We start from the raw sequence: 19963 nt of genomic DNA, 5'->3' as shown, positions 1-19963 counted from the left end.
GAGCAAAGCTGGCGCTGTGGGGATGATCCCGGAGCCCTCCTGCACGGGGCTGAATCCAGCCCCGGGCCCCTGTGATGCAGCGTGATTTGGGGCGCGGCTGGGAATCCCATCCCGCCTGTCAGCAGGGCCCCTTCTCAGGAGCTGCAGCAGCAACGAGAAGGCAAATAAAGAAACCAGAAGTGGAAATTCTTTTCTTCTTCCTTAAAAATGGCCGCTTGCTGTGCAGCAGCATGGCTGTGCCGGGGGCGGGCCCTCTCGGCCTATTTGGCAGGTGCTGCGAGGCCTCGGTGAGGCCTGCGGGGTCTCCTCATGTCACAGGGGATGCTTTTATTCCCAGCCCTGCCACCTGGGGTGAGACACTCCGCATCGTGCCTCAGTTTCCCAAGCTCTGATGCAACAGCAATTAGAGCGAGGCTGGCTGCAGGAGGCTGGCTGCGAACCACCCAAGCCTGTTATTATTCCTCGGCCCTGTTATTAGACCGAACTCCAACTTGCTTAGGAATGAAGAGAAGACTCCTGTGAAAAAGGCACAAATGGTTTCCCAGATCATCATTTTTATTAAAGTTTGCAGGCAGCTGGAGGAAAAAAACAAAACAAAACAAAACAAAACAAAACACTAGGAAATGTAAATAAATGGCATTTAGAGAGTTGCAGAAGGGCTGTGCACCCAGCGTGCTCTTCCTGGCAGCAAAGGGTGCTTGCTGCTCCTCAAAGGTTTTGTTGTTCGAAGCACACAAGGGCTTTCAGTGCGTTGCATCATCCCGCTGGCCAGGCTACAGCGCTGCCGATTGACGGGGAGAAAAGCAAGCCCCGGTACCCACTGCAGGACACAGCTGAATGAGGCCAGCCCGGAGCTGTGTGCCCCCATGGACGGCCAAAAACCCCACAGCTGACCCCAGGGAGCACCCAAATGTCCACCTTGGATGTGTGGAGGGAAAGGGGTTCCCTCCGCAGCCCACCCCTCATGCGCCCTGTGCTGCTCCTTCCCTTCGTCCTCCCTTTGAGGGAGAGGAGCCGAGAGGCCTCTGAAGGCCCGAGTGTGCCCGGCCGCACAGCCAGCCTGTGTTCCTGCTCGTTTGCTAATTATGCCCTCACCCACGCGCTGTTTGGAGAGCGGGAGAGCACGGAGGGGAATCTCAGAGGAGCTGCTCCGAGCAGGCAGCAGGCTTTATCCGCCGGGGCATCTCGCCGCGGTGCCGCAGTTTTGGCACGCTGGCAGAGCGGCAGCGCGCGCCCCAGCAGCTGTGCGCGGGGAGCTGCCTGGCCCCCGGCCCAAGGCGAGGAAGGAGGAGAAAAAAAAACACCAAAAAGCTCCACAGAGCAAAACCAAAGGCACCTGCCCCGTTTTGCCGAGGCACCCGGCGCTGCAGAGCTCCCACGCTGTAGTGTTTCGGCCGGGCTCCATGCGCGGCCGGGGGGAGCCAGGTGCTCTCCTCTGGGCTCAGCCCTTCCCTTGGCCCCCCTTTCTCAGCCCCTTTTCCCTATAAAAAAAACACTTCCACGTCACCCAAACAGCAGGCAGCACCACCAACAAGCTCACTGCCTACAAAAATAAAAAATAAATCTCTTAACCCCCATGACCGAGTAACATAAAGCACCTGAGGGTGCCCCGGGGGACGCAGCCTGGTGCACATCCCCCAGCTCCCCGCTCACGTTGGGCCACCAGCATCCACCAGCCTGTGGCCCCCTGTTTCCCTTGTGCCCCCCTGTGCTCCCTGTGCCCCACCGTGTCCCTTGTGCTCAGCCTGGCAGCGATGGCCAGGTCTTTCGTGTCTCCTGAGATACCAGGGAGGGATGTAAGAGGCTCCTCTGCGTCCTGTGCAGGGGGTTCAGAGGGGACTCGGTGGCTGCACCAGCTCCAGCGGTGAGGAAGGGGACGTGGATGTGACACCGGTATCTGGGGAAGGAAAGAGAAAGGTTGTTAATCGCCACGTCACAGGCTCTGGGATGCACGGAGAAAGGGTTTTGCATGTTGGCAGCTCCTGGTGTGTCGTCCCCCCCACCCCCGACTGCAGGGAGAGTTGCAGGTGGGAAGCAGTCGGTGTGTTTGGGGCCACAAAAGTGAACAGAAAAAGCAAACTGAAAAAAAAAAAAACACAACTTTTTTTTTTCCACCAGTTCCTCCAAAACCATCCCTACGCCTGCTGCTTCCAAGGGGTTGATTACCACAGTCTGGGGCCGAGTGCAGACTGCACATGTTTCCATCTGCACAGGGTTAGGAAAAGCCTGATTTTCATTGCCTTTCCTCCCCGGGCCAGCCACTCCCTTCCAACGCTGCCTGATAAACTGGCTCCGGAGACAACCAGCCGCCCGCCCGGCAGGCGCAGCAGCAGCGCTGCCCTCCCTGTTCCTCCTGCCTCACTCTTGGGCTCATGCAAATGCCTTTCCCTGGGAGCCACGACAGAAACCGGCTGCGACTTTGTTCCGGCAACAACAGCGAGGTTGGAACAGGTTTCTAGCACCTAGTAAGCAGGTTAGGAGCAGGGAGGTTTCCTGGAGGTTTTTCAGCTGCTCTGAGTGCTGCTGCAGGCACCCAGAGCTTGTGCAGGGCAAGGTGTCCAGCGGTGAGCTGGACGCGGCCAGGAGTGATGCATGGCCCCAAAAACCTGTGGCTTCTTGCACGGCGAGAGCTGCCCCAGCTCCACGCAGAAGGGAAGCCAAACCCGTGCTTGTAAAAGGCTTGTTATCTCCGCCGTAATTAAATAATCAGGAAAAGAGTCATTGAACAGATCTGACGTTTAGTGTGACCGCAGCCTGGCAGTACCAGAATATAGCGCTGGGCCTGGCAGGCTGCCGAAACCCTCACGGGCACTTTGGGGCCAAAGTTCAGCTTTTCGGTGCCAGAAGAAAACCGGTGCCTGGCTGCAGCCTCCACTGCTCAGTGCTGCCACCTCTGCCCAGGGCAGGTGGGAGGTTTTGGGTGCCAGTACCGGTGCCGCCGCACTACCAGCATGGCATCCAGGCCCTCCACGGGGCACGACATCAGCTCTCGGCTCTGGGATGCGCCCCAGGAATCACAACCCAGGAGCCAGCCCCGTGGGCGTGCTGGAGAGCACGCAGGTGTGCGGGTGAAAGGGAAGCTGCTCGCCCCTGAGCATGAGAGCCCATAGCTTGGTGGGCCAGGTTCTCCCCAAAACTGGAAGATCCAAGAGCAGAGCTGGGCTTCACGTGTATTTATAAACACGGGCATCTTTAGTAGTGGAGCGTCTTTATTTTGTTTCTCCTTTGCAGCGATTCACCGCCTCAGCCGCCATCCCTGGGGGAGCGCTGCAGCTAGCTCAGCCCGAGTTTAACCCCACCTTTAGCCCAACTTTCTGCCTCCAGCCAGGGCAGAGAAGCAACGTACGAGCAGGTCCCACCAGAAAGCCCCTTGGCAGCATCAGCTCCACCGCTTCACCGCAGCTCCGTGGCCATGGGTGCGCAGGGGGAGGCTTCCAGGCTGCGTGCCCCTCATCACGCTCCAGCCCTGGCACGATGGCATCCACGTCACGGGGCAGGGGCACCGGGAGCTCCGTGGGAGGCTGGCCCCGGCTCCAGCTGGGGAGGTTTGGAGGCCAAGCCCCGCGGGAAACGGTTCCAGCCGAGCAGTTTTATGCTTGAAATTAAAAGCAGGCTCGGTGCTTTATGATCAACGTTTTTCAAGGACGCGTTATTTGGGGCTCGGGGCTGGCGTGAAAGCAACCTCACAAGTTTATAGGTGAGATTTTGGTTTTGCTTTTCTCCCACTGTACTAAGTACTACTTCCTACCATACAATTCCCCAGCTGCCTCCTCCAACTGAGAATTCCCCATAGGATTAACAGGGGCTGCCTGCTCCCAAAGAGCACCTGCACCTGGAGGAACCAGGGGGAAGGTGCCAGCCACCCTGCCTCTGGGTGCCCCTTCTGGAAAGGGGACCCTATAGGCAGCAAAGCAGCTGTCGCAGCACAAACCCTCGTGCTGTGGGAGCTGCAGACAGAAAACCCCTGCCAGATGCACCGGGGGATGATGGAAGAGCCACAGGACGCTGTAGCCAGCTATCCCAGCTATTCGCGTTAAAACGAAGTAAAAAAAAATGTTCTCTCTGGAAAAAAACACACTCATGTACATTTCAAATGCTTCTTTTAAGAAATGAGTGGAAATGAAGCCAGGAAAGCACATAAAACCCTTACACAGTGACTTTTCACCAGCTTTATTTGTAGGTTGGCATATTACAGTTTCTAATTCTCTTGTGCTTGTGCCAGGCTCCAGCGCACAGTGAACAATATCATATAACCCCCCAAAGATCTTTATTAGGTCTGAGCAATCCCAACACAGTATGGAGGAAAAAGGCAGGAGAGAAAACCTAAAGGCTCTGTGTTTTGGGGGCCTGTTTTTTATTCGGTGGCTGAAGAACCAACTCTCACCTCAAACTGTTCCCCATTCCTATCGCCAGCGGTGTGGCTGGTGTGGAGCTTTAATATTCAAACACATCTGCTACCAGAGAAAATGAATTTTCAGCTCTAGGACGGCTCTTAAAGGGGGGCCCCACTGACCCGCACTGAAAACGATGGAGTCCTCACACTCCTGGCTGCAATATTTAATAGCTGAGTGGCAGTTAATTAGATTACTGAGCCACTGTGACAGATGCTAGGCAACGCCTGAGGGGGAGAATTTGGAAAGGCCATTATCTTCCAGCGCTGTGAAAGTGCTCAGAAATCTCATTTTAACCCTTCCCACTCTTGCCACTGCAGTCCAGCCCAGGTTAAAGCCCATCATTTTGCAAATCAAAGGCCAGAATAATGCCCTGGGTGCTTTTCTACCTGAGACAAGCAGGTGGTCACGTTGGGCAAATGCCTGGTAGAGGTGCCCGGAGCTCCACTTCGGTTCCCAGCTGGCATCCAGAGATCATGAAGAAATGCCCGAGCACTGCAGTAATTCACCCGCTGGGTGATTCCCAGGCACACCAACCACAGCGAGTGCGAAGCGGGGAAGTCAGAGGGTGTTAGAGGCTTTGGGAAGCGTTCCCTCTTCTATTAAGTGGATTTTGATGAAGGTATGGAGGAATTTCCCTCCCCGTGGAGGGAACCCCCAATAAAACCTTAAGTGAAGCTCATCAATCCTGCCCCCAGAGGTGAGGGTTTCCCAGCCGGGAGGCTGCAGAGGGAAACCTGCAGGCAGAGCTAGCAGAGGTGTTACAGACTTGCTGGAGAGATGACAAGGATAGCACAAACACCTCTGCTTCCACAATGCAAGGCGAGAGAGCTTGTGGCCTTTTCCTCCAGCTACATCTTGGCACAGATCGGTGACGATGTGCAGAGCTCACTGGAGGCGAACTGGTGACCAGAACAGTGACCAAACATCCCGCTGGGGAGGTGAGGAGGAACCAGCTGCCTTCTGCCAGCGGTGCCAACACTACTTCTGGGCACGTGAGAACCAGAACCCCACAGGACACCAGGAGCTTCTACCAGCCTTCTCATTCCCACACAGCCCAAAATACCGACAAACACGTTCTTCTGCTGGTTCCAAAACCCCTTCCCTCCCACTCAGGTCTCACACACAAGTCTCAGAAGTTCTGATTTAACAAGCAACAGCTTGGATATTAAATAAACACCAGGACCATCAAATGCACCAAGGCTTCTAAGCTTCTGCTACCCACTGAAATGTAAATACAGAACATAAAAAGAGACTTGGGATTCTCCAGCATCCTAGGGGTCACTTGCCTACATATTCAGCAGCTCCAAACCGACCACCCAGATACCCATATTAAACCACTGAGACTTCTTCCGAAGCACGTGTTGCCCTACTGTATTCCAGGTCTCAAATTTAAGTGCCTTTAGAAACCGTAACCCCCTCAACCATATGGGGACAGGATGTACTCTATGGTCATATCCACGAGAGCAGGCGTGGATAAGACCATCTTGAAACAAGAGAGAGCAAGACTTCCAGCACCGTGGAGTTTATTTTTCTTTTTTGGTGCGATGTCCCTCCCACCTTTAAATGCACCTTTCTCATTAAAAAGCGAGTGAACTGGAACCTGTGGTTTCTGCGCGGTGTGTGGAGATGCGTTTGAGACAAGACAGCAAATTTCAGTTTTAGAGGAGACCCTTACCTTACTGAACTCCTGGCTACGAGACCCCGAGCCCTGCCCCTCATGACGGCAAGTGCTTCCAGGTGCTGACAAAAGCCGTGGGGATGAGCGAGTAAGGCACCGTTGTGATACAGTTCCACGTGTCCGACATGGGGTCGTAGCAGTCCAGCGTTTTGCACCTCTGAGTCCCGAAGTAACCCCCCACCACGTAGAGTTTATTCCCCGAGGCCAACGCGTGGCAGGACATGCGCTTGGCCGTCATGTCCCCGATGCGCGTCCACTGGTCCGTCTCGCAGTCGAAGCGGTAGGCGGACGCCGCCGTGAACTCCGTGTCTCCCCCCATGATGAAAATCTGGCTGCCCAGGACGGCGGCTGCCGTGTAACGCCAGGGCTGCGGGCACTCCGCTTTGATCGTCCACCGATTCTCGAGCGGATCGTAGCACTGCACCTTGGACACCATGTCCCGGTGAATGCTGGTGCCACCAAAGACAAAAAGCTTGAGCCTGGCACTCACCACCGCGGCGTTGCTCACCCCGTCTCTCAACGGAGCCACCATCATCCACTTGTTGGCTGTGGGATCGTACTTCTCGACTTGCTTCAAGGACACTGAAGGCGACGCAGGGAAGACCCCAGCCACTGCAGTGTGCCCCCCAACCACGTACAGGCAGTTCTCCAGTTCAGCTGAGCCGTGCCCAAAGCGAGCTATCAGCATGGGGGCGGCTTTTGACCATTCCTCGTGGACAGTGTCGTACACCCACACGTCCTTGGAGACCCCGTTCTCCGAGCCCCGGCCACCAGTGACGTACACTTTGCAGCCAATGGCGCAGGCGCTAAACTCTTTCCGCGGGCTCGGCAGGTCTGCTTTGGGGATAATTTCCTTCGCTTTTTGATCCACTTGATAGATCTTATCACACATGAAGGTCTGCCCTCCCAGGATCAGCAAGGTGTGGCCGGCTTTGCGAGGCCTGGCACAGAGACTAGTGACAACCCCGTCGTTCTGGAGGATCTTCTTCTTGCACTGAATGGCTTCGTCCAAGACAAGCTTGTTCCTTTCATCCACCATGATCAGGTCCTCACAAGCCAAGGCCTCCTTGAGGCATTCGGAAGGAAGCAAGGCCAGGCGAACGTTCCTCAGCAGCTCTGGAAGGTAAGCCTTCCGCTCGTCTAGATCGTATTTCACCCACTGGAGGACAGCCTTAAAGACCTTCTCCTCGTCCTCAATTTCCAGCTCATCGCTGGAGATGAGGTCCAGCAGAGTGTCCTTGGAAAGGTTGTTGAAGTCCTCGCTCTTGTGAACAGTCTCGAAGTTGACCAGGCACATCCTCCAGGAGAGCTCGTAGAGCCGGCGGCACTGATGGGCGTCCGAGAGCAGCATCATGCCCAGGCAGTTGGAAGGGTAGAGGTTCTTCTCCAGGAATTCAGCTGCTGCGTCTCGGACGTCGTGGAACTGCAGCATGTCCCCAGCCTCCAGGAGGGACTCCGCGTTTTCCTCGTTGATGATGATCCGAGAGGAATAAGCGAAGTCCAGCAGCAGCTCCAGCACCTCCGGATGGAGGCTGTCATGGAAATTCACCTCATCGTCCAGGCTCTTGCGCAGGCCGTTGCTAAACATGGCTTCGAAGTACCTGCTGGAGGCAGCCAGCACTGCCCGATGGCACGGGAACGAGCGGTTTCCTGCCCAGAGGGTGACGTCGGTGAACATGCAGTGCTTCCGCAGGGTGTTCAGGTGGGACAGCACGCAGTCCGGGTGGGAAGCTTTGTGAAAGAGCAAGATGTTCATGGAGCCGGTGCTAGTCCGGGATTTACGGTTCTCGTGGACGCTGACTGACATGGTGACAGCTCGACAGCCTGCGGAGAGACGAGCAGAAAGAGGATTATTCTCCTGTTCTCACCGATGCGAGGCACCGAGCCAGCACCAGGACAGACACATTTGCTCTCCAGCCCTGATCCACCGTTGGTGGACCTCAGACATGAAGCACCAGCAAGTGCCCCTGCACCCCGATTTGCAGGACCTGCACCTCCGCACCCTCCTAAAACGTGACTCAGGCTGAGCAGGGCGGAAAGGCAGGGGCACGAGGGGAAAGTCTGCTCCTCGGTTTCTGCAATGGAGCAGCAGAGTGAAGCAATCAGAGCCCAAACTCGAGGGTAAATTGTCTCAACGGCCCCTCGAGGGTATTGGCAAACCGCAGAAGAGTATTTTTCCTTCGAAAACAGCATTAGGAGAGCAGTCTATCCAGGGTAAAGGGCACCAGTCTGTTCTTGGCTCAGCACAAATCAAGTTTGGCTTCTGATTTCCATGAAGATTATTGCAGCTTTAGGAAAGGCAATTGCTACTGGTTTTATTTGTGGAATATCTAGCTACCAGCACCAGCCCAAAGTTCTGACCTAGTTTTACCAAAGCCTTTCATTGCAGTTTTTGTAAACTCACGAGACATTCTTGTGACTTAAACATTTTCTGTACAGATTCACATCACAGAGAAGGATAAAAGAGACGGCTAATTTATGGCTTTTAACAGACAGACAGAAGGAAACACAACGCTTTTATAAGCTACTATTTCATTTAAGTGCTCCAAGTCTGTGGAAGAAAAAGCCTTTGGACCAATCAAGTTGGTAGTGATGACAGAATTCAAGTCGCTCGCTGCAAAATATTTTAGCCAGCCCAATTTTTTCCCCTATGTAACTAAAGTAGACAGACAGATAACGCACACAGTCCTCTCTTACAGCAGAAAGTCAGCACTGAAGCTGATAGCACGACTGTCCTGAGGTTTGAAAAATGAGCCTTCAAAAAAACAAACAACAAAAAACCACCAAAAATAAGTGAACAAACAAAAAGCCTGAGATGTAAGTGAGGAGTGTGATTTTTCCAAGCCCAATGCATGAAGATGCGCTGGGGGGAGGGAAATGTGACTATTAAATGCACAAAGCACCTGAGCCAAGCTGCCAGACACGGCACAGCAGCCAGAAAGCCTCGGCTCGTTCAGCACAGCAGGTACAGCAAAGCCAGGGCAGGCACTACACGAGATGGCATTCGTGTTGCATCCAAAGAAACTCTCCCTGGCTAAAAGCAGAGTTTGGGCTAAAGATGGGGACAAGTCAGAGCTCGGTGGGGTCAGACCCTTCCTGGTAGTGTTTCAGCACATCTGCTCGGGTGCACAGGAGCTCAGGGTCCTGCTGGCACGAGGCAGACACACGGCCACGAGCAGTTGCTGCACGCTGGGGGAAAAGTGGGCATCATCCACGGGAAAAAGACGTTGCTGAGAAACAGTATCCAGCTCTGATGATTCTCCCCTCTCACCCCAAAATGTGTTTTTTTTAATTCCCTTGTCTACTGCCTCTTCCCCAAACCACTGATGTTCTGCTTTGCAGGCTGGAGACACAGGGGCTGAAACCCCACACCATCCCTCTCCAGCCACCTATTTCTTTAGGAGTCAGCGATTTGGCACACCCAGAGCTGGCAAGGTGTTTTTTGGAGGGAGTCTAAACCTCGCTCCTTTGCGAGCCTGAAGTTTTTAAGGGTCTTTCTCTCCTGCAAGCACCCAGGCTGCCCTCTCCAGCTGCGGGATCCTGGGGAGATGGCCAAGCTCTGCCACCAAGCTCTGCCACCAGGCAGGCTCGGGGTGAGACGTGAGCCCAGGCACCCGTCTGCCCGCAAGCAGCCCGGTGGCTCTCGGCACAGGGACTCAGGGCAGACACGGTGCTGAGCCCCGCGGGGATGCTGGCGGCTTGCGACACCGACCCCGCCGAGACACCACCCGCCCACGGATGACCTCAAGCGGAGGCTGATGGCCAGATAAGGGCCCTGAATCACACTCTGCTCACGCGTTTCATACCCACCCCAAGGTCCTCCAGAGCCTGTACTGGACAAGCGTTTGTGGGTGTCTCTCCTTCCCTCCCACCCGTCGTGAATTACTGAGGTTCCTGAGACCTCGCTCATTCCTCAGGGCTGTGTTATAGCCCAGGGAAAAGGTCTTCTACGTGCCAAGCGGGGCAGAAACGAGAGCTTGTCCGAGCAGCCACAGCTGCTAACGGCAGGGCAGCTGCATCGCTGGGGATATTGTGCTGGTGCACGTCCCTCACCAAAACCCCTGCGGTTTGGAGCTGAGGCTGCCGAGCCCGTCTCGTTTGTGATGGGAGGCTGTGCGCAATCAGGGCTCCAAAACAGGAAGGAAGATGCCACGACAGGAAGGAAAACGCCATCACCGAGCAGCCGAGGGGCACTCCGAAGCACATCTTGAGGAAATGGTTTCCAGCATCCACACCCAGCTCAGGGACAACGCTAAGTTAAGAGGCTGGATGGATTCCTGCGTCAAAGCTCTGTAACGCTGGACTGAGGAATACAAATGAAACATTTATGAGGCTGCTAAAAGCTATTGATTTAGGTTCCTACTCCTAGCACCTCAGAAACCACTCCGCCATCACTCCTGCTTCCTTTGCTCACAGCTCAGGTCACTTATTCAATGTTAACCTCTGATTTGCTTATCCGCAGAAAAATTAAGCAATTTATACAGGACGGCTATGGAAACAAACAGAAAGATTACAGGAAGGCAGCACCATTTTTTCTGACACTAAGATTAGAAAAGCCACCAGACGGAATGGAAGCAGCAGGTCGTTTAGGAAAGAGAAATGTCGGTATAAAAGCTGCAGCAGAGCTGCTGCGATTTTATATATATTAAAAAAACTCAAACAACAACCATCCAACCTTCAAGCACCTAGCGTTTAACATTTCGCCCAGGGTAATGAAATAATATTTCTAGCCGATGGGTAATGAATAGGGCAGAAGTTAGTGGGTCGCAGGCCAGTACCCATTAGGGATGCTCTTCCTGTCACCGTGTCCCAGTGCAAGCACCAACTGGTCCCCAGTACAGCTGCAAGCTGAAGAGGTCACAGCCGCTCCAGTTGGCCTCTCCTGGAGCTAGGTGGTGGCACTGGCTGCCACTGGTCACCAACAAACCAAAACGCAAGCAGTCTCCAAACTCAGATGTGCAGCCATCTCACCAGCAAGGCTTGCTTCTATTTTTTCAGCAGCTTCCAAAACAAAGTCGTTTTGAGAATGAACACCACAAAGCACCTACTTCTTGAATCCTACGGTAGCTGGGCACAAGAAGGAAAGCGGTAGCTGTTAATTCTTCCCCCCATACAAACGCACCCCAGTGCATCTCACAGCCTACAGGGAATCTGGCATCATTCCACACCTATCAGGTGAACAGAAACTGCAAGCAGCAGGCATGTCAGCTGGAGGGTTTCTTCCAAAATCCAGTGGCACTAAAAGGATCTTCTGTGCTTTTCGTGATGCACACAAACATATACTTCAATTTGAGCAACGTTTCACTGCCGTGACGAGCAGGCTGGATCCATGACACATGCAGAGTGGAACTTAGCCCCTACTGCATTCCTCGTTTCCCTTACCCAGCCACTGAGCTAAAGAGAAAAACCAGGACTGCTCAGGACAAGGAATATCTCACACAAAGAATAAATATAATAAATATAATAAATATTCACAGTGAAGTCTTTTAGAGGATCTTACTGCATGCGCAGGCGGATGATAACCCTTCTCCCGTGGGGACGAGGGCAGGGGGGCATCAGGTTTTTGACAGCTATCCAATGCTGTCTGCTGGCTAGAATATTCCCCTGGCTGTATGAAGCCTTTGTACGGCAGATACAGGAAAGACAGGATTTTTTCCAGCAGAGCAAGATAAGAGTACTTTGGAAATCCTTCCCACACTGGGAAGACAGCAACCCAAAAGGAGGGTAAGAGCTGGATCGGGGAGAAAAGACCCTTCTGATCTCAGCTCAGGAAGAAAATGCCCCAGCAGCCTCTGGACAGGACAAAGCTGGCAAAGAAAACACGGTGGGAAAACAAAAACACGGAGCTGGTCAAAGTCCCTGCTCGAGCAATGGCCATGGTTCTGCCCGAGCACTTCTTGCCTCCTGCAAACCTCTGCCGCAGCAGGCGGCTGTCCCTGAGGCTGGTGGGTCACCGTGTCGAGGAGCTGGCGTTGGTAACTGAGGAGATCCTCGGGAAACACTCTTATCTCTTGAAAAATCCAAGCAGCACTTAGCAATTGGATACTTCGAAGTTGTATCAGCCCCTGGTTTCCAACCACAGAAGATCTGCATACGAGAAGAGAGCCCAGAAGCACTACTGATATACGAACTATATTTAGCTAGGCTTGGGGTTCCGCCCTCCATCCTAAACCAGCGGAGTGCCACAGATCTCCGATTCATTTCCCTATCAGCAGGGGATCCCCAGCTGCTTTGGCCAAACTGTCTGCACCTTGTGAGCTGGCTCGTTTCCCCATCTGGGCTGGACCAGCAGCCGTGCAGGGTGCTGCATCTCTTCCCAAGTCATCCAGCTGAGATGCTGCTTCCTTTTAAATGGACAATATTTGAGAATGAGTAAGTCCCCAGTGGGATTTCAGGGATTCAAGAATCATTTCTGCTTAGAAGGGGAAAACTACAGTCTCAGGACCGTAAAGGTTGGCTAAACACCAACAAAGAGCCCAAATCCCATGAACTAAGGCTGGCTTTTTGTTTACCAAGCAGACTTTCAGAGAAGCAGCAGGCAGAACACGTTTCCTTTTTGCCTTGCTCAACCATGAACTATTTAAAGCAGTAAGTAAGTAAATAAATAAGCAGTAGAGTTCCCTGCTGGCTCCTTTCAGGAGAGCTGGAAGAAACTCCCTGGGCAGTGGCAGAGGCTGGAGAGCTGCCTCCTTGCCACGAGGCTCCATTTCTTCAGTGCTGGGATTTAGCACGGGCTGGTGTGCACGCCCTGCTAAGGGCTTGCAGTAGGATTTAAATGCTGCCCGTGCGAATTTGAGATCAGAGCTTTCATCATTTTCTTTTTTGATTTACTCAAGCTCGTTCTGGCTGCTTTCATTTTTCCGGCCACACGGCTGCCGGTAGATACTCTCAATTCAGAGCAACCAGGACAGGAGCCATCACCCATCCGCGGGCACCAGGCTGGGACATGACACAAACACACCATCACACGAAAGGACTTTCAATATCCTCGTTGATCTGAGCCTTACTCTTTCACCCACCCAGGTGACTTCTCAGAGCTGGGGGTTGTGCAGGAGGACAGGGGAAGTTTGGCTGCCTGCAAACAAATGCAATAAATCGATACGATGCCGGTTTGCACTCTCCTTAATGAGCCAAGGGTGTTGTGGCTGATTTTGCAGGGAGGCAGCCTTAAGATTCATTTTTTCCTCTCCGATTTCACAATATCAGCCCTCTGGGGTGAAATGCCATCTCAAATTCAGACAAAGTTCCACTTCTCTCTATAAGCAGGGGGATAGATTCTTGACTTACTAGTAAATCGCCTGTTCTCTCATCCTGAATATCGGTGCCTTTCCAATGCCTTCACGAACTGCAACGCCTGCTGCTCAGCTCCAGCCCAGGACAGAATTACTGCTGCAGGACAGCTGATTCCCCTTTTTTACTCTGAGAGTTGCAACCTAGCAATGTAAGAAGCCACCTGCGGTTTCATCTTCGTGAGGGAGAGCTCCTTGCAAAGCTGCTTAGGACAAAGAGCGGTGTGGCAACGCACTGCCGAACACACCCCCCGGTACAGCCGTGTTTCAGAAGCACGGAAAGCAATCGCTGGGTGGAGGCTCTGTCAAAATGTTTGAGGAAAAGGAGACTCCAACACATGCAGGCTTTCATCACGTACTCGGGGGCACAGCTTGAGTTTCAAAAGCAGGAAAAAAAAATACAAACACGAAAGAAATGAAAAGATAAGCGGGGAAAGGAGGTAGGAAACAAGAAAGGGGAAGGAACAAATCTGAAGAGGTTTTTCAGATGCGTTTCATGTCCCTGCAAAACACGGTGGCCCATCAGGTATACAGCTCGGAGCTGCTAGAAATGCTCGATACTAATAATGCCCCTCTGCAAAGAGGGCCTGAGATGAAAGGAATAAAAATAGCAGCTGGCATTTAGCGTAATGCTGCACTTGGGGAGCGCGGCGCCTGGGCTGCAGCCAGGTGGGCAGCCAAGGAGCTTCCCCGCATCTCCTCCGGGAAGCCTCCTCTGCTCTGTCCTCACCTCGGCGGCCTTCGCGTGCAGCCTCTGCTCTCTAATAAAGGAGGGTTCGTCTCCAGCAACGCCTGCGAATTTAGTGGCTTGCCCGTGTCAGTCAAATTCGTTCTCCTCTGCAGGATGACTAATGCAGCAAAGATGCGACCGTGATTTCTCACCCTGGAATTCAGGCAACATAACCCTGCCGTGAATCAGGGGCATTTCTGTAGCAAAGCTGGATTTGGTGTCCCTGACAAACTCTCGTTGTTTCATCATATCTGCAAATAGGTGAGCAAAGGAAAGATAGTTATCCACATCCCAGCCCCCAAAAACAGGACTTCAGATCCTGCCCCAGCCTCGGAGAATGGGAGGCCTCTTTATCATTTCTTCTCATTTTCTCACTTTCTAGTCTGGCCCGCACATCCTAGACAGAAAACAGAGAGACCACGTGAAAGGCTCCTTCTGTTGGCTCAGGCAGAAACTGGGAGGTTTTCCAAGGCCAATTCTGTAGGCTCCAGGAGATCAGATTGTCTGGAGAAGGTCCGGGCACGTATCTGAACGTCAGCGTGCTTACTAAAGCAAATCCAAACTCAGAAACTTGGTCTGTCCACCACCGTTTCGTATCCCATTCCCCACAGCACTCACCATCTCTCCCTTTAAACCTATGCTCCACTCTGAGCCCAAAGTCACCACAAGAATCTACTGAATGCCACTTACCATAAAAATCAAAGCCAGTACTTGCAAGCTGTACCAATTAGCGAGGTTCTTGTTCTGCCCTGCAAAAGCACTGGTAAAAGGGGCAGCAGTGCCCAAAACCTACAAGGGACAAACTAACGAGAGCCAAGAGAGATCAAATTCCAATCAAAATAAAAATGTGTGTAGGAAACTTGCTTTATGCACAACAGATGCGGTTTTATTTGCAAATCAGGTATTGGACTTGCTACTCCACAACTGAGTTACTCCATAAAGCTTCTTAAGCTACCTGTGAGGCAATCAAATGAAGTTCATGTTCACCACTAAGCTCACTGGCTTTGCAGTCCCTGGGAATACCACACCCTCCTACAACCACTGTCCAAATCAGGATAAATAATGCTTTTAGCCACAGTTCAGGCTCCAGACAATAGCTTTTCATTGCTACGCCTTAACCCCAGTGGATCCTTTCAGAGCCCGTGATTCATTTCAGAGGCTGCTGTGGGGTTTTGTCCTCCGCGCCTGCCCTCCAGCTCTGCTGGTGAATGAATTCCCTTCTGCTAGATCAATCACAGTCGCTTTGCGAAATGAATGCAGGGCTGCAGAGGAGGCAAGTTTTCAGTCCCGTCTCCCATATAATGCCCCAAAAGGCTCCAAAATGGAAACAATCGACTTGATTGCAGTATGTACCCCAGCCCCATCTGAGCAGGATAAAGCCCCTTTCAAGCAAGGCAGCTTGCTAATGCGCTGCACAGGGAAAAGGCCTTCAGTACTTCAAATACAGGCAAGCAGAACCACATGCCACTTCCCAGGGAGAGTTTATAGGATGAGATGTGGTGCGTGCCAAATTAATGCCAGAGCAACCACTGGAGCTGCTGACTGCAGAGAGCACGTTCCCAGCAGCCTCCCACTCTCTCTGCAGGCCGTGCCCAGCTCCCAGCACCGAGGCTGGCAATGCTGTTTGCTCAGACGGCCAGAGGAACCGGAGGCCATGCAGCATACCCTCACACCAAGCAGGTCCGTCTCCCTGCTGCCCGGGCAGGATCTGGGTCCTGTGCCCGGCCAGGTAACCTGCTGTTTGTTTTGTCTTCCCTGCTCCTCTGCCAGGCAGATCCCGGTGCAGCGGCCAGGTTCAACGTGCAGGAGTTCACTTGCAGCTCTGGCTGGAGCTCAGTGCACCACGCAATGCCACGGAGATTGGGAGACCCTCACATCATCCAGCCGCTGATGCTGGTGGGCATGAAGCCGGGTTGCAAACCACTGACAGATACTCAAGGGTGTGAAGCTGCAAAACAAGGCGTTGCTCATTGCCCTCTGGCTCTGGACAGAAGGAACAAAGGTGACACCCATCTCTGATGTTTTAATTTCACTACTAACAGCGTCAAACCGTGTACTCAGCTTCCACATCCCGGATCTGAATGGGAGCGCTGCAGCAAGCCAGGCTATCCCAGGCATGTGCTCATGCATCACAGGCAAACCAGAAGGACTGGCAGCGTGCTACAGTAATAAACTTGCCTCACCACAACCTGGCAGGCTGTCATTTAAAACTGGTAGCCTTTGCGAAGTCTGATGGCCAGCAAGCAGGCAGCAGTTACAGGACACGCAGCATTCCCAGGCTCGAGTGATGGGGGGAAGACTGAGCAGCCCTCTCTGGCTGAAGTGATGCTAATGGTCACTGCGGGGATATGAAGTTGATAAGCAAAGACAGACTGACGTGATGGTGGCTAAAGGTCAGCCCAGGCACTCGGGGCGACTCGTTACACCTCAGTGCATCCTAGCCAGTGCTCCTGCAGCCGGTGTTTTACGCAACACCAGCTACACTCCCTGCAAGTCGATAAAAGACCGGAGCACAGCTACTCCTTGCTTCACCTGCTGACACTACCCCCCACATGCTCCTTCCACAGGCCCCCAGCACCCGCTACAACTGCCCCAGGATGGCTCTGCCAGCCCTGCTCCACCTCCTTGTGCCCACCTCCCTGCTCAACCACCCTGTGCCCATCTCCCCACTCCACAGCCCCGTGCCCACCTCCCCAGAGCTGCCCCACACACTGTCCTCACCCCATCACTCCCAAAACACGCCGCCAGCCTCCGCCACCTCCACGGCTGGCCCCATCCCGCCCTCCCTGTTTCACTCACCTACCTCCTAACACTGCCTAAAGCCTGGCTGTGAAGGAGGAGGAACTAAGCCCCTGCAGACTGTGGTTACCACTGTAGGGACAAAATCGGTATTGTAACTCACACGTTAATACATACACACTGACAGGTATGCGCTCCCTTCCTGCCCCTGACCCTATGAGACCGTGCCCGGCACTGCTCCAGCCCTGGAGGGACCATGTCGAGCACCACCCTACACTCGTTTTAGCACATTTGGAGTAGGTGTCAGGCAGCATCGCCCTCTGTTCCCAAGCTGCCTGCCCTCACAAATTTCATTTGTCTCTCTCCTGCGGTCCAAAGGTTCCCAGCTGGCCTTATCGCCTCTCCCAAACCACATCAGGAGACCGGTCACACTGCCCGAGTTACCCACGCCTGCCCCAAACGCAGTGTGGGGACCTACCATGGGACACATTTCACTACGAGGCAGGAGGACTTGGCGTAGCAATTGCCACACACCGGAGAAAATGAACAAAAAAAGGGGCAGGAAGTTTGGGTTCCCCAACGCTGAAGTTGTTTACAGCCTCCTGTCTACCTCAAGGCGCTCCCGATTTGCTTCTGCAGCAAATTCCCCTCTGGTTTTAGTCCCGGGAGCCCTGCGCCCACACCACACCTTCCCTTTGCAAACCTCCACCTCTGCCTCTTCCCCAAGCGTGTTCTTATCGCGGAGATAAGCCACAGCAGACAGCCGAAGACACAGAAGAGACAAAAATATGTTTTCAGGTCAGGTTTGATACGAAACAGCAAGCAGGACAAGGCAATCGGCGAGGCCCTACAAAAGGTCCCACCTCCCTAAAGAGGGGCACGAAGAGATGGGGAGGGGAAACAAGCGGTGCCGGAGCCCCTGGAGATGTTGGGCACCGCAGGTGGGATCGGAGCAGGGATCAGGGATCAGGAACACGGTGGGGCTAAGGGCAGCAGCTGGCCACCAGCCGAAACGCGCTGGACAAACGCACCGGGTTCGAGAAAAACGAATGAAAAATTGTCGTAGGGCACCGCAGGGAGGGAGAAGAGGAGGAAAGTTGCCGTGTAAGAGTTGCAGAGACGCCTGCATTTCTGGGACCTTGGGCAACTACTCGGTGGAAGACCGCGGTCCGTGGCGCCCCGCCAGGGCAGCAGCCGCCCCTGGGGCCGGCCTGGGGCAGAGGGGCTGAGGGCAGAATGTCTCCAGGTGTGCCCGGCGCTGCTCTAACCCCCCTACCGCACCTCTGAGTGCGAGCGGCTGGATGGAACGGGAAAAAGCAAAGCGAAAACCGCCCCCAAACCTGCCCGGAACCTCTTTCTGGGGTGCCAGGGGGCTGCGGGGCAGCGCGGGGCCGGGGCACTGCAGCCGCCGTCCCCCCGCGGTCCCGGCTCGCCCCAGGCGCGGCGCGGGGCGATGCGCGCACGGAAAGCGGCGCCCCCCGGTTCCGCGCTCAGGGCTCCGATGCCAGTTGGGGGATTTCGGGGGGGGGGGATTTTTGGGGGCTTCCCAGGCGAGACCCCCTCCCCTCCCCTCCCGCACGCCTCCCACCGCCGCCGCCAAGCCCACGCGCGCACCCGCGGCTCGCTCACCGCCTACTCCCGGCGTCCCGGAGCCCTCGGCGGCGGCCGGCAGAGCCCGTGGTCAGCGGACAGCCCGGGGCCGGCCGACACCCCGGGGCCGCTCCCGGCCCACGCGTGGCCGCGCTGCCCCGCAGCCTTCCTCTTCCTCCTCCTCCTCCTCCTCCTCCTCCTCCTCCTGCTCCTGCTCCTGCTCCCCCCCCCTCCTCCTCCTGCTCCCGCCCCCGCCCGCGCGCCCCCGTGGAACCGTGCGGCCCGGGGGCGGGGCCGCCGCCGCGCCCGCAGCCACTCAGCCGGCGCCCTGCCCGTGACGTCAAGGGGGGGCGGGGCCTCGGGAGCCGTGGGGGGGGAAAGGGGAGGGTGGAAGGCCGGAGGCGCGGCCAATGAGGGGGGGAGGATGGCGGTGAGGGGCGGGGGGAGGGAGGGAGGCTCGCGGGTGGGTCCTAAAGGCCGCCGGGGGTGGCGGGTCGCTGCGGGAGCGATCGGGGCTGTGTGGCACCAACGCTCCTGGCCTGGCTTGGCCTTTTGGTCCCTGAGCCATAGCAACCTAGAGTCACTGGGGTTGGAGGAGACCTCCAAAATCATCTGGTCCAACCATCCCCCTACCACCACTGTCACTAAGCCATGTCCCCAAGCACCACGTCCAACCTCTCCTTGAACACCCCCAGGGACGGTGACTCCACCGCCTCCCTGGGCAACCCGTCCCAATGCCTGACCGCTCTTTCTGAGAAGAAATGTCTCCTCATTTCTAACCTGAACCTCCCCTGGTGCAACTTGAGGCCATTCCCTCAGTCCTATCACTGGTTACCTGCGAGAAGAGGCTGACCCCAGCTCCCCACACCTTCCTTTCAGGGAGTTGCAGAGAGCAACGAGGTCCGCCCTGAGCCTTCTCTTCTCCAGACCAAACACCCCCAGTTCCCTCAGCCGCTCCTCACAGGACTTGTGCTCTAGGCCCTTCACCAGCTTTTGGACACGCTCCAGGGCCTCGATGTCCTTCTTGTAGTGTGGGGCCCAAAACTGAACACAGCACTCAAGGTGCGGCCTCACCAGAGCCAAGTACAGGGGGACGATCACTTCCCTGGCCCTGCTGCCCACACCATTCCTGATACAAGCCAGGGTGTCCACTCGCCCCACAGCCCACCCCAGGGTGCCGACCCCTCCGAGTGCCCGCAGATGGGCTGCTGAAGGCCTGCCCCATGGCACTGCCTCTCCACACCATCAGAGGCCTCCTCCGGCCTTCCACTGGCACCCCTCGGCCCAGCCTCTCAGCCACAGCCCACACAAAGTGCTGCCCACTTGGCTGGTTTTACACGTGAGGACAGGGCAGGTGGCTGCTGTGGGGATTTACTGGAGCAAAAGCCCCCCAAAATTCAAAACTTACTGGGAAATAAATCCAAAAACAGTGAAATAAAGGCAAAGAACAGTCTCTTCTTTTCTTCCCAGGTTGAAAGAGAACACCATCTACAGCTGGCAGAGGCTGTGTACAGTAAATAACAAAGTACACCAAAGATGTGGA

General features: G+C 54.8%; 1 protein-coding gene across 6 annotated transcripts; it reads right to left on the bottom strand.

Moving 5' to 3' along the window:
• Window positions 1–534: 534 nt before the first annotated feature.
• Window positions 535–18615, bottom strand: KLHL25 (kelch like family member 25). Of its 6 annotated transcripts, none has more exons than XM_035554666.2 (3): window positions 18460–18615; window positions 6070–7896; window positions 535–1897 (listed from the first exon to the last, which is right to left on the bottom strand). In XM_035554666.2, exon 2 carries the CDS (start codon window positions 7877–7879, stop codon window positions 6110–6112), a length of 1770 nt encoding a protein of 589 aa, XP_035410559.1. In that variant the 5' UTR covers window positions 7880–7896; window positions 18460–18615; the 3' UTR covers window positions 535–1897; window positions 6070–6109. The 6 variants fall into 6 exon arrangements, with proteins under 6 accessions (XP_035410559.1, XP_035410561.1, XP_050568939.1 ...); XM_035554668.1 differs by lacking the exon at window positions 18460–18615 and adding an exon at window positions 13360–13802; XM_050712982.1 differs by lacking the exon at window positions 18460–18615 and adding an exon at window positions 11195–11461.
• Window positions 18616–19963: the final 1348 nt, after the last annotated feature.

The sequence above is a fragment of the Cygnus atratus genome, chromosome 11 (assembly GCF_013377495.2).
Source record: "Cygnus atratus isolate AKBS03 ecotype Queensland, Australia chromosome 11, CAtr_DNAZoo_HiC_assembly, whole genome shotgun sequence".
Classification (NCBI taxonomy): Eukaryota; Metazoa; Chordata; class Aves; order Anseriformes; family Anatidae; genus Cygnus; species Cygnus atratus.
The sequence above is the reverse complement of the archived record's forward strand: the minus strand, read 5'-3'. Positions and strand labels throughout refer to the sequence as shown.